The sequence below is a fragment of the Lineus longissimus genome, chromosome 9 (assembly GCF_910592395.1).
Source record: "Lineus longissimus chromosome 9, tnLinLong1.2, whole genome shotgun sequence".
Lineage (NCBI taxonomy): Eukaryota > Metazoa > Nemertea > Pilidiophora > Heteronemertea > Lineidae > Lineus > Lineus longissimus.
In genome coordinates, this window is record NC_088316.1 from 5,787,287 (window position 1) to 5,800,630 (window position 13,344).

At 41.9% G+C, this 13,344-nt stretch overlaps 1 protein-coding gene across 1 annotated transcript; it reads right to left on the bottom strand.

Moving 5' to 3' along the window:
* Positions 1-2,404: 2,404 nt before the first annotated feature.
* On the bottom strand, positions 2,405-5,251 carry LOC135493558 (uncharacterized). Its single transcript, XM_064780963.1, has one exon. The coding sequence runs from the start codon at positions 5,249-5,251 to the stop codon at positions 2,405-2,407; it is 2,847 nt and encodes a 948-aa protein (XP_064637033.1).
* Between the last annotated feature and the right edge of the window lie 8,093 nt (positions 5,252-13,344).

Genomic DNA, 13,344 nt, shown 5'->3' on the forward strand with positions numbered 1-13,344 from the left:
AGATTCCAACTACCATATATGGACCACTTCCAACTTTCCTAATACAAGTAAGAAATATGGTAATTTACGTGTTCGCTAAACACCTTCAGCACTCCTACTCTGCAATCAGGACAATATAACAAAAGACATCTTCAGTCATCATATAAAAGCTACTTCATACAGCCTGTCAGCTCAGTACAATCCCCATGTGCCTTTTTGGCTCACCGTAAGGGGAGTCTATACGATAGCGCTGTGTCCGTCGTCGTCGTCGTCGTCGTCGTCGTCGTATCCTAACAGTGGCACGTTTCTTAACTGCTAGGGCTATGAACTTGAAACTTTGTACACAGAATGCCCTAGGTCAGCTGACCTCTGACACTGATTTTCGGTCCGATCTGATTCTCTGTTTGGCCACCAGGGGGCCAAATGTCGATATCTAAAAAGTGTGATATCTCGCTTATTAGTGACTTGTTTTCGATAAAACTTTTGTTGTAGGTACTCATAGCAAATATACATTTTATATTATACGGGTTTTTAATTTGACCTTGTTTTCAAGGTCGCAGAGGTCATATGGCGTAAATTGGCCATTAGAGTGTAAACTATGGCACGTTTCTTAACCACTAAAGCTATGAACTTGAAACTTGGTACATATAACCCCCTATATCACATAGCCTCTGGTGCTGAATTTTGGTTCGATCTGATTCCTAACTTTGCCACCAGGGGGCCAAAAGTGGAAATCTAAAAAGTGTGATATCTCGCTTATAAGTGACTTGTTTTCGATAAAACTTTTGTTGTAGGTACTCATAGCAAATATACATTTTATATTATACGGGTTTTCAATTTGACCTACTTTTCAAGGTCACAGAGGTCATATGGCGTAAATTGGCCATTAGAGTGTAAACTATGGCACGTTTCTTAACCACTAAAGCTATGAACTTGAAACTTGGTACATATAACCCCCTATATCACATAGCCTCTGGCGCTGAATTTTGGTTCGATCTGATTCCTAACTTTGCCACCAGGGGGCCAAAAGTGGAAATCTAAAAAGTGTGATATCTCGCTTATAAGTGACTTGTTTTCGATAAAATTCTTATGGTAGGTACTGTTTGGAAGAATACATCACATATTTTACGGGTTTTCAATTTGACCTACTTTTCAAGGTCACAGAAGTCATATGGCGTAAATTGGCTGTTAGAGTGTAAACTATGGCACGTTTCTTAACCAGTAAAGCTATGAACTTGAAACTTGGTGCATATAACCCCCTACATCAGATAACGTCTGATGTCGAATTTTGGCCTGATCTGATTCTTTATTCGGTCACCAGGGGGCCATAACGGAAAAAGGAAGAAGTGCAATATCTTGCCTATTTGAGTGAATTGTTTTTGATAAAATTTTATGGCAGGGACTCCTAGCAAGGATACATCACATTTCCTATGATTTTTGGATTTGACCTCCTTTTCTAGGTCACAGAGGTCAAATGGCGTAAATTGACCGTTCGAGTGTAACTATGGCACGTTTCTTAACTGCTAAAGCTATGAACTTGAAAGTTGGTACATGTAACCCCCTACATCAGATAATCTCTGACACCGAATTTTGGCCTGATCTGATTCTTGATTTGGCCACCAGGGGGTCAAAACTGAAAAAGTAGGACGTGCAATATCTCGCTTATTAATGACTTTTTTTCGATGAATTTTTTATTGCAGGGACTCTTAGCAATCACACGATATTGATCTTGTTGATGTCATAGACAATTATTGGTTGGATCATAAACTTATATATACTGCCCTGTCTTATTACTTGACATCAATACACATCTAAAAAAAGTCTTCATGCCTGATTGTGTTCACCATATTCACCTCTAAACTAAGCATGATCCTGCCTAATAAAAGATGTATACGGTGAGCACAATGGCCCCTGGCCGTTTCATTTTAATTGCTATCAATGGTTGCATGTCCTGTCGGCAAGCGCCAGGCCCATGGGCCTCTTGTTAAATCCAATGTCGGAGTTTGAAAAAGGAGTTATTTTCGAAAAATCAATTGGTCGTTTTATGTGGTGCTGCTGTATCTCGTCATCTTCAGAAGCTACTGTTTTGGATTATAAATCTGCCAACCATACATTTTCAGAAAATGGAAAAAAATGGAGTTACTAGCATATGACCCCTCTTAAAGCATTTTCTTGCCCTTAGATTGTCTGGACCCGGTAATTCCTATTATGCCAGTGTTTCTATCGGAAGTAATCATGCTCACATATCTCTCATTTCCAGATTTTCAAATCGATTGTAAAAAGTTGGCCTCATCTTCTGCTTCAGACATCATTAGTACTAACTATTACACCAACCTACAATAAATGTCTCCTTAACTTCACTCTGGCAGGAACCCTGACCTCTTTAACACTTGCTTCCCTAGTACACATACACGATGTACTTAAATCAGCTGAGCGCCAGGCCCTTGGGCCTCTTGTTTGCAGTTTCTTTCAGTAGTTGGCTGTTTGTTGCCCATGATCTGAGATGGAAACCACCGGATTCTACCAACTGATTTGCTGAGTTGAAATAGTCTAGCGCATTCTGTTCATTTTCAACACCACTGATTACGTTGTCCACGTAAATGTTGGTGGAAATGTCTCTGGCGGTTTCAGAGTCATTTTCTTTTAGGTGTTTACGGATGACCGCGTTTAGTATGGCTGGACTGGCGTTTGAACCGAATAGGACAGATGAGAACCTGTACACGATGAAGTCACTCTCTGGTTCTTCGGGATTAGACAACCAGAGGAACTTAGTGAAATCTCTATCTTGTTCATGTAGACCAACATGACGAAATGCCTTCTCAATATCACTACTTAGTGCTATGGGATGAAGGCGGAAACGCATGATTATGCCTGCCAAATCATTGAGAAGTTCTGGGCCTTTTTGTAAACAATCATTCAAGCTTGGTGTGGTTGCGGATTTACAACTACAGTCGTAAACTATGCGAATGGGCGTGGTAGGCGAATCCTTCTTTACACAGCGATTCGGTAGATAATGACCCAATCGGTTGTCATCATTCAATACGCGTTCAATGAAGCCACGTTGTTCCTGTTCATTTATGATGCGGTCATAGATTTTGGTGGTATCAGGTGGGAGGTGCCTAACCAAGTTTCTAGTGCGCGCGTTGGCAACATTGAAGTTGGTCGGTAGGTGCGGGTGATCAGGTTTCCATGGTAGTCTGGAGAAATACTGTTTCTCACGTTTTTCAATGTTCTCAGCGCAAAATGTTTCAAAGTCATCGGAAGCTTCACAAGTTTGTTCACTAGGCCTAATGCCAATGCTTTCTAGATCCCATAATTTGGTTAAAGGATCAGTGTTTGCGGATTCGAGCGTTGGTGATATAACCATCACTTGAAAACTTCTCACTTCCGTTGGGAAGGTTGCGGTGTCACGTGACGTAGGTCCAGACAAAAGGTAACCAAGAGCGGACGAAACAGCGGTGGGGCCATCCCCTTTTAGCACGTGGTTTCCAACGAACTGCCAGTAGAAATCGGCGCCTATCAAAACTGAAATGCTAAGTGAGTTCTGAACTGTGATTGGCTGCGCTAATCTTAGGCCACGAATGTGCGGGAGGTTGAGAACGTCTGCAGTTACGCGGTTGTTCAACGGGGCGCATATGGTCGGCACAATTAATGCATTGACTTTAATGTGAGATCCGCTTGTTGTTTCAACGTTCACAGCAGCGTATTTTACTTTCTGAGTGGTTGGTTCTGAACCAAAGGTTGCGATGTTTACGGTTATCTCCCCATCCGGCTTAAGTTGTAACTGGTCGGCCAACTCTGACGTAACGAAGGGTTTAGTTGAGCCCTCATCAAATAAAGTATTGGTTCTAGTGGAGGATAGATTGAATTTTATGTTCGCACATGCGGTTTTTAGGAGGATTGAGTTCAGGGTCTGTGCACCATCTGGTGTTGCCACGGTGTTTGTATGGACTTGGTTGGCGGGTTTCGCGTTAGTGGCTGGCTTATCAGCGAATTTTGATGGAGTCGGCGGATTAGCGAAAAGGGTAGCGTGGTGAAGCGTAGTGTGATGCTTTCCGGAACACATGCGGCATTTAAAATGCGACTCACAATGGCGGGATATGTGTTTGCTACTGAAACAATTCCAACATAAGTGCTCTTTCTTAACGATATCCAAGCGCGTATTATGGTCTTTAACCCTTTGGCAATCAAGCGCGCGGTGATTTCCCTTGCAAAACACACAGGGTCTTCGAGGTTGCGATTTCGCGTCACTAGCGTTGGTGAGAAGTGCTTGGGCGGATGCGGTTCTGGGGGCGCTGAAATCAGAGTAATCATGCACACTTGAATTAGATTGACTAACACAACTTATATCCCCTCGCTTTCCTGCTCGCATGGCCGATATCTCCTTACGAATTGCTTCACGTAACTCCTTCAGTGTCCAGTTGTCTGAACACTGATCCCTAGAAATATTCCTCAGAAGTTCCTCGGGTAGTTTCTCGGTGATGATGGGAATCAGGAGTTCCCCGTATGTTGATTCTGGGCGTCCGATGGCCTGCAGTCCCCGTACGTAGGTCTCGACATTGTCGTGGAAGGTCTGTAGAGATGAAATGGTTTCCGTTGGTGACGGCAGAGACCATAAGGCTTTCATGTAGGCGTTGCTTAACTTGTGCTGTTGTCCATACCTTTCCTTCAAAATCTCCATGGCGTTGGTGTAATTGTCACTAGTCAGGGGAAGCCCCTCGATAACGAGAGCCGCCTCACCCTTCAGCTGGGCACGGAGATATTGGAACTTCTGGATATTCTCCAATGCTGAATTCTTGTCAATGGCAGCTTCAAACGAATCTATGAAGCTTTGCCATCGTAGAATGTTCCCTTCGAACATGATCAGTTGTAATTTCGGCAAATTGACAGTTTTTGGTTTATGCGACGTAAATGATGTTGTACTTACGGCTGCGATGGAGGCAACACTCAGTGAAGTATCCACGTTCGTCTGTGGTCGGTTTCGTTCAAGAAAGCCTTTGAAACACTTAATGTCCTCGTTTATTCGAATCACATAATCATCAGACTCTTCGAATACAGTACCATAGTCCTCGGTGCCGAGCAGTTTGTCCAATATCTTCTCGTGTATTCCTTCAATCACTTCGAGTTTAGTGGTCACAATTTCGATTGTCGCCTCTAACAAGTCTGCCTCTGTATCTGAAAGTTCCGGTTTGTCACAAATTACCCTTCCTTTGGCAATTTGTTTGTCTAGTTGAGCGCGACGGCTCTGCACTTTTTGCTTTAACTTATCCATCACAAAATCGAGAGTAGATCCTGGTCACGGCACCAATGTGCGCCTTGGTGGCACAAAGAGTAGGATCTTATGGAAAGATAATGAATAAGTTCATGCAAGGAATGAAGTGAACGCCATGGTTCCAAAAACGTGACTAACTATAATTCATAAAACAAGACAAAAGGTTACAATAATATTACAAACAATTAACATGATTCGTCAATATTAAAGAGGGTGTGATCGTATAGTGATAAAGATTAAGGAAGCTGTCAATCATGACATGAGTGGAGGATTAATTCATTATACAAGACAAATGATGGGCACCAGTTACCACAATAAATAACCTAATTTGAAGGAATACATTGACAAACGTAACCGTGGAGTGCTTGGTGCTGATTTGGACTTAACAATTTGTACTAATGAAGAATGATCCACAAATGCGTCGAAATCATGAGAGCGAAGAACATGATCAAAAGCTTTAACGTTAATGAAAAGACCAAACAATTCAAGCTCGCTGACTGAATATGATTGTGCTGCTTTGGGCAAACGCTTCGAATGATAGGCAATCAATCGTTCCTTGCCATCAACAATTTGCATCAAATGGCTACCTGTACCGATTCTAGATGTGTCTGAATAAATCACAAATCGCCCATGTCGACTTGGCGCGTGCAAGAGAGCTGGCGATGTAAGCATGACCTTGACTTTGTCAAATGCACGTTGATGTTCGTCTTTCCAATGAAAAACTCTGCTTTTCTTGGTAAGTTCATGGAGAGGTTTGAGATGTTCCTGCAGTTTTGGAAGATACATTGAAAGATAGCTTACTGCACCTATGAACCTCCGTACTTGACGACAAGAAGTTGGTTTACTCATCTTACGAATCGCTGTGCACTTATCACTCATTGCTTCAATCCTTACGTAACCATCATCATCAACTCGGATTATATGGCCCAGGTAGACCACACGGCGTCTGAAGAGCTTTACCTTCCTCGGACAAATGCGTAACCCATGCTGAACTAATTTCGAAAGCACCTGGCGCAGATGAACCTTGTGATCCGCCGAAGACCGTGAAAACAAAATGATGTCATCATGTATATTGATAAGGAACTCATGCGCATTAGGGATTTCACCTAATATCTGTGAGAGGGCCTCTTGAAACTTGCTCGGTGAAACTGTACAACCCATAGGGACCTTTTTATAGAAATATGAAGAACCACCATGATAGATCTACCTATTCGAGATATACTCTCTGTCAACAATGGAAATGGATGGTTAATTTTCTTGATCCCAAAGTTCAAATACCTGAGATCTGCTCAGTTGTACCCTTTTTGGCGATGAGAAAAACTGGCGAAGTATACGATGTGTGACCTTTTTTCCAAAACACCTAACTTGACCAATTTAGACATCTCAGCATCTATAATGCGCTTGTTACCCTCAGATGCCGGATATGGACGTATATAGAAGGGGGTTGGATCAGAGAGTTCAAAATCAACCTCAATATCTGGACAATAACCTAATTCACCATATAAACTGAAGGCTTGGCGATTTTCCTTCACAAGATTATACACTTCCTCTCGCTCTGTGGGAGATAAAATACTATCAGTTAAATCCATCGACTGTCTGATTACTTCCTCTTCTGTAAGCCTGGATATTGAGTCATCAGATGTAAGATGAGGATAATGCTGCAGATTGGCACATTGGATGTCGGATAAGCTGCCTGATGGGGAGTCATGCGAGTTACCTCCTGTCGAGAGTTGCAAACTTCCGGCTGCCATCACCATATGAGTTGTGTCGAGTGACGCAATGGGCCTATGTTTTTGAAGCCGAATGGTGTCTGGCGTGTTATTTTTCACACGGATTGTTGCTTTACCTTTGCGTAATCTGAAACACATGCGATCTGGGCAGATTCTAGCCAAGTGATGGCCAGATTCCAAGATAACCTCTGAGTTACGCAATAAACTAGGAACTTTCGACCCTCTAATCTGCACGAACTTCGTCTCATTTGGTTTGATGAAAACTTGTTCAACCGGACCAAACCAAATTTTCTTTGGTTTCACTTTAAACCTGTTTGATGAAAAATCTAACTGACCACCCAATTCACTGAGAGTTGATGTACCGATAAGCATATCAGGACCTACCAGATTATTGGCAATAATAGCATAAATCCGAAACTTACTACCCTGAAAAGTGATATGCACATTGATTGCAGTGTTCGCCTCAAGAAACTGACCATTACCTGTGCGAAATCGAATGGGGTCAATCCTAACCGGTTTTAAGGTTGAAAGATACTTTGAGTTTGTAATGCATGCCTGGCTTATCAATGTTTTTGTGGCACCGCTATCTATAAGAGTCGGGATTGATTTACCATCTGGTAATGTGCCCTTTATATAATTTCTCTCATTGAGTTGCAACGTTGCTGGTTGATCGCCTAAATATTCCGCGTCGACGTTCTCAGAAGGAGCTAATGTCTGTAGGTCTCTTGAGACATCGGCTCGTTCTGAAAATGGCAGTTGGCTGCTCCAGTTCCGGTCTGCTGTTGGTACATATCATATGGCGCGTTGGGCGACCTCTGCATGTAGCAAGGCTGCTGTTGACGATGCGAGGGTTGTTGCTGCTGGTCGGCCATTCGCTTCCAACATTTGGCGATCCTGTGTCCGGGAACCTGGCAGTAATGGCACTTGCCCGCAAATCTTCGTCTATCATTCCTCTCGCCGGACTGCGACCTTTGCCTGTTGTCGTATCGGGGAGGGTGTCGCTGCCGATCATTCGATCTTGGGCGGGACGGACGCGATTGTGATGAACCGTCTCTACCGCTGTCTCTTGTTCGCGAGTGTGGTCGTCCTCGTACTTGCTCTTGGGTCTGGGCTTGGTGTATTGCATCTATGCGTAACGACATTTCTGCCAATTTCTCACATATACTATCCGACTCAGGGGTGTTATCTGCTATTGTGGCGAAACTCACTTCCTTCGCGGCGTCGACTTGCGAACCCATGTCAAAATATCTCTGTGCACGGGCTGCCAGGGCGTCGGCATTGGCATCATCTGGCGCTGCCATGACGACTGCTGATTGACACTTAACGGGCAATGCACCAAGAAACCTGTTTAAAACCTGTTGATCACCGTAGTCTATACGGTTCGCGGCAATCCGAATGCGGCTCAAAAGTTGGTATGCTGATTCGCCTGGTGTGTGTGCGAGCTCATTGAACAAGCGAACGTTTGCAAATGCCGAATGGGTCGGACTAAAACGCTGTAGGAACGCTGCTTTTAACTCATCTACCGTCGCAAAGACCTTCCCTTCCATCCACAAACGGGCAGAACCTGCGAGCGTCCGCTTAAACCGCTGACAAACATCGAGAACTGCGGCTGCATCGGCCGGGGCCTGAAGATTGTGGGCCGTTAGGTAGTCGACAAACGACAAGAAATGAGCTGTGCACTTTTCATGGCTCAGTGCCTCGCCTTCGAAACGACAAGGAAGATAATCCGTCGGACGCAAAGCCATGATGAGGAATTATATCGATATGCGAGAGACGAATATAGGAGTTGAATATGAAGATGAACAAAGTGGTCTGCTTTATACTGTCATGCAAAAATGAAATTCAATTCTACTTACCACTTCCCAAGAATCCGTTTATCAACTGAATCCATTAACCACAAAAAGCACAGAATCGATTTTGCGAACAGGTCACAAAGAAATGGTCTCAAGACGTGAAATCAATATTCATAACAGTCAAAAGGACTTCTATTGAAGGCACAGAGGGATGGTCACAATATCATCATCGTCTCTTCACCTCACAAGTGCAGTTCTTATTTCACAAGTGCAGTTCTTGTTTTCTGGTTATCAGCACGATCTGTGTGGAATCGGACGTCCTTTCTTCCTCACGCACCAGCACGGCGGAAACACAGCATGGCAGTGTGCGTATCTTCTCCTGGAGATCATCACTTTTTGGCACAAATAAGTTGGCAAACCGGTCGCAGACTACAGACGATGTCGTTTATGGTTGCCGTCATTGAACACGATCTGTGCTCTTCGAAGAAAACCCAGTCTGATTAACAGGAATAAAGTGTTCAACTATGAACGTTTCTAGAGATGTTAGCCTCCTAAACACTCTTCCAAGCTGGAACTGCTGACTGTACCCAAGGAATTCTACTCTCGTGCGTCAGCTATCACAAAGTCATCCCTGATGACCGCAAGTAAACGCTCGTTGTTGGCATTAACGTCATCGCCGATATCTACAGATCTATGTACATGAAGTATAGAACCTTTCCGTTCACTTCGGCGTTTATAGTGTCTTTCGTTGTTGTTCTCGGAGTTATATCCTGTATAACAGTTCCTGGCCGAAGGTCGCCATGTAGTATATGGGCGTGCGCCCTCCAGGTTCTTCAACTCCTAACACTTGAACAACACGTATATCTCTTTATGATGTTTATTAATCGATCTCTCCTTCACGAGAGCCAAGGCTAATCTCCCTCACTACAAATCTATCCCTTGGTATCTCTTGGCTGTCATGTAACAGAACCTGGCATGGGATGGCACAGGATGTTCCTATTGGCTGTTGCCAAGGATACCTTATACATATCTATATACTACAGTAGGTAGATATGAAGAGAGTAAATGATCTCTACTGCATTGAAGAAATTTGCCGATACTTCATGATTAGAATTTTCTTATTGTATATTATTGGCACTATTAGTAAATGGCCATTCTGATCTGTACCAAGAGAAAGCGGGGTCCATGTCGTTACAAACAAGCTGATTCCGTTAACGACAGACATATTCATTCTACGGCTGCTGTCAATTGTGATTCTTACCAACTGTTTTACCTTGGGTTGCTTGTAGTCCTCCACCTCCACTGGAATCAGTAGCGCTGTGTTGGCATGATCCCAACATGCATGGATCCAGAACACAACTTTACGCCTTTTGAGAGCAAGTCCATAAACATGACAAAGCGACCAATGCATTCCTAGTCGGGATTCATCGGTATAACAGAACACTTCAATTTTGGGCGGACATTGCCAGTACACGTAAATATCTTGTTTGTACCATGAAACAAAATGACCAACGCCTCGATAAATAGTTTTGTACGACGCGACCAGCGTGACTTTTTTGAACCACAACTTCTGAGTCATATTCTGCTTCACGATGTCAAATAATAACAACTCTAGAGCATATGACTTAAGACCGCTTTTCCAGCAACTCGCCTTTTTTTGTGTCGAGACGGATGACCAGAGAAGAATCTTCTTTTCATCTGGACATATAGCTGGTCTACCTAACTGATTACCTTCACTGGTAATCTGATAATCAACTGTGATATCTGATACCTTATTGCCTTTTATTGTGTGAAGTACAAATTTCACTTCGAAAGCTCTCCTGCCTCTATTTCTGAACATTATAATGAGTCTATCCTGGTAACACAGAATTAGACCAACCCGCACGTGAAGGCGAAATGATATCTTCTGGTATGATTTTCTGTAGGTGCTTCTAGGATAGTAGGATTTTACAAATGTTGGCATGTTTCCTCCAAATTCTACACTGACAAACAAAAATACTTCATGGTTTGAGCAGTATTCGATATGAAAATATCCCTTTGTACGTGTTAAATTTATCGATGCTTCGTATATGTATTCTTCGTGCCTTGTGTTTATCTTTTCATAAAAATACCAAAACTGTACTTTAGGACAGTTGTCAATCGCACAGTGACCAATTAAAAATGGAGTCGAGCGATTAAGACATCAGGAGGTTTAAAATGTTTGAACATGTTGAAGGAATGATGTGACTTTCAAATTACGAATTTTTTGGACTCGAAAGTTCGCAAACAGCCGACACGGCACTACAATGGGTGATTTCAAAGTTGGTTTTGAGATTTAGTGTTAATCTTTGTGTTAATCTTCGTGTTAATCTGATGCTATTTATCCTGCTATCAGATTAAAACTAATACTTTGTTTTCTCTTAACACTTACAGCGACACTAAAACGAGAACTAATGATGAAACCGGAATGGAAATCTGGTAAAGCGTTAGTTTTAACACCTAGATTTTGTCTGATCCCGGGGTTTAAGTGTCACACTAAAACCAAGAGTGCGGTCTTAATCCTAGCTGTAATGTGTAATGGTGTAATGTTCTCCGCACAGGCAATGCATTTTGTATTTCCATAAGACTTATGCCTTAGGCATTAACAACGAGCAGATGTCAAAGTTGGTGTTGGTTATCAACTAGCATCAGCTGACTAGTTTTGGAATTTCAAATACTTTTCTCAGTGGTTTTCTAGTCAGATATGATGATTACTGTTGTGCCCGGGGTTCTGAACAGAAGAAAGCTGATGGCGTTGCATGTAGTGAATGGCGTTATATTTAAAACCTGTAAAAATACACGACATTTAGCACCAAATATATATAAATCATGAGTTATTAGAAGAACTATTTTTGGCCTGTTTGATTTTGGGCGTTACTCTCCCAACTAAAACATTCAGCACAAAATTTACCTGCTAAATGAGCAATTATAATCACAAATTCAACGTTAAACAAATTAACACTTACGTTGACACCAGTCTAACAGTCCGCAATTAGATATGCATATAAATTTAACACCAAACCGGGTCATCAACAAAATCATATCAACATGGTGCGACTTGCTTATCTTACACTTCGTGGCAAAGTGACGAAAGTGCGCTCCAACACGAGAAATTGCGAGAGCTTAACGAGGCGCGAATTACTAAAAAAAACCAGGCGCTAAATTTAAATATGAATATAAATTGAAATGTCTATTTTCGCCAATAGGTTTCATCGAAACAATTATGCATGCACATGTTTCTAAGTGTTAAGACAAGGTTTTATCTTAGTATGAGTTAAAATGTTTGATTGGCGCCAAAACCATCACTTAGTGTAAGTGTAAAACCTGGTGTGATGCCAAAACCTTCTTTGAAACAGGAGTAAAACTAATACTAAGCATTACACCTATATTCTACACCAAGCATGATTTCAATCTTGGTCTTATCCGTCGTTTTAGTGTCAGATCTGTTGTTAAAACCTCATCTTAAAACCGACTTTGAAATCACCCAATGGGTGAGTTCACATTGCTGATTAAAATTGGTGTTAAGTGCTAGTGTAACAGATTTGTAGCAGATATGTTACACTAATTATAGATATGAACTGACTTGTGTTACGTGTGTTTGTGATGGTATTAGTGTAACTGATATTGGGTGATTTTAAAGCAAGTTTTACACCAACCACAGAGTTAACATCAGAAATAAACTGCCCACTCGGTGTTGATGTTAAAAACAGGGGTTAGTGCGATCTCAGTTTATAGACCGGTGTTAGTGTTACAGGCGGTGTTGGTGTTACACTAACACTGACCTTAATATCAAGGCAGTGTTATCTTGGCTAGAATTCCAATGGGTTTTCTATTGCAACTAACACTAACCACTAGGTGTTAACACCAACGTGAGTTTATGGCTCCCACAAGGTGTCAGCAGCCATTTTCTTCTGCAAGTTTTTTAAATTGTATGAGGTCTCAGCCTACTCAGGATGAGCCAAGGCCAAAAAGGGTAGGCCTATGCAGGTATGTATAACCAAAGGATGCATTTATAAATGGGTGATTTTAAAGTAAGTGTTAACACCGAATCTTAACAAAGCTAACACTAACCACAGAGTTAACATCAGTGTTGGTGTGATCTCAGTTTATATACCGGTGTTAGTGTCAACACCATGATAAACAGGATGTTAACCTGAACCAAAAATTAGGGTGTCTATGTTAACATATATAATGTTAACATATCTGTTAACCAGATTTTAAAACCGGTTTTAAGAAAACTTTAAGCAAAAAACTGGTATTTGACCTCCCAACATGTTCTTGGTTAAAACTGTCTTGAAACTGTCTTCAGACCGATTTAAGACAAATTTTGAAACTCTGATAAAACTTTGGAAGTTTTAATCTGAACAGAGAGCTAAAAGTTTTGCACAAATGCACTACCAAATGTACATGGTCGGTTTTAAGTCATAGAACTTTAGACTGTACTGAGGTCAAATATCAGAATAAAACCAACAGACATGTTTGCTCTATCAGAAAGAGTTACTGTTGCTCAGAGGGGACAACTTCGAAAGAAAGCCTCCCTTCAGCGGAAAAC

What these genes read in the sequence shown, in the direction of transcription:
- LOC135493558 (XM_064780963.1), bottom strand. Translation starts at nt 5,251, where the DNA reads ATGGATAAGTTAAAGCAAAAAGTGCAGAGCCGTCGCGCTCAACTAGAC.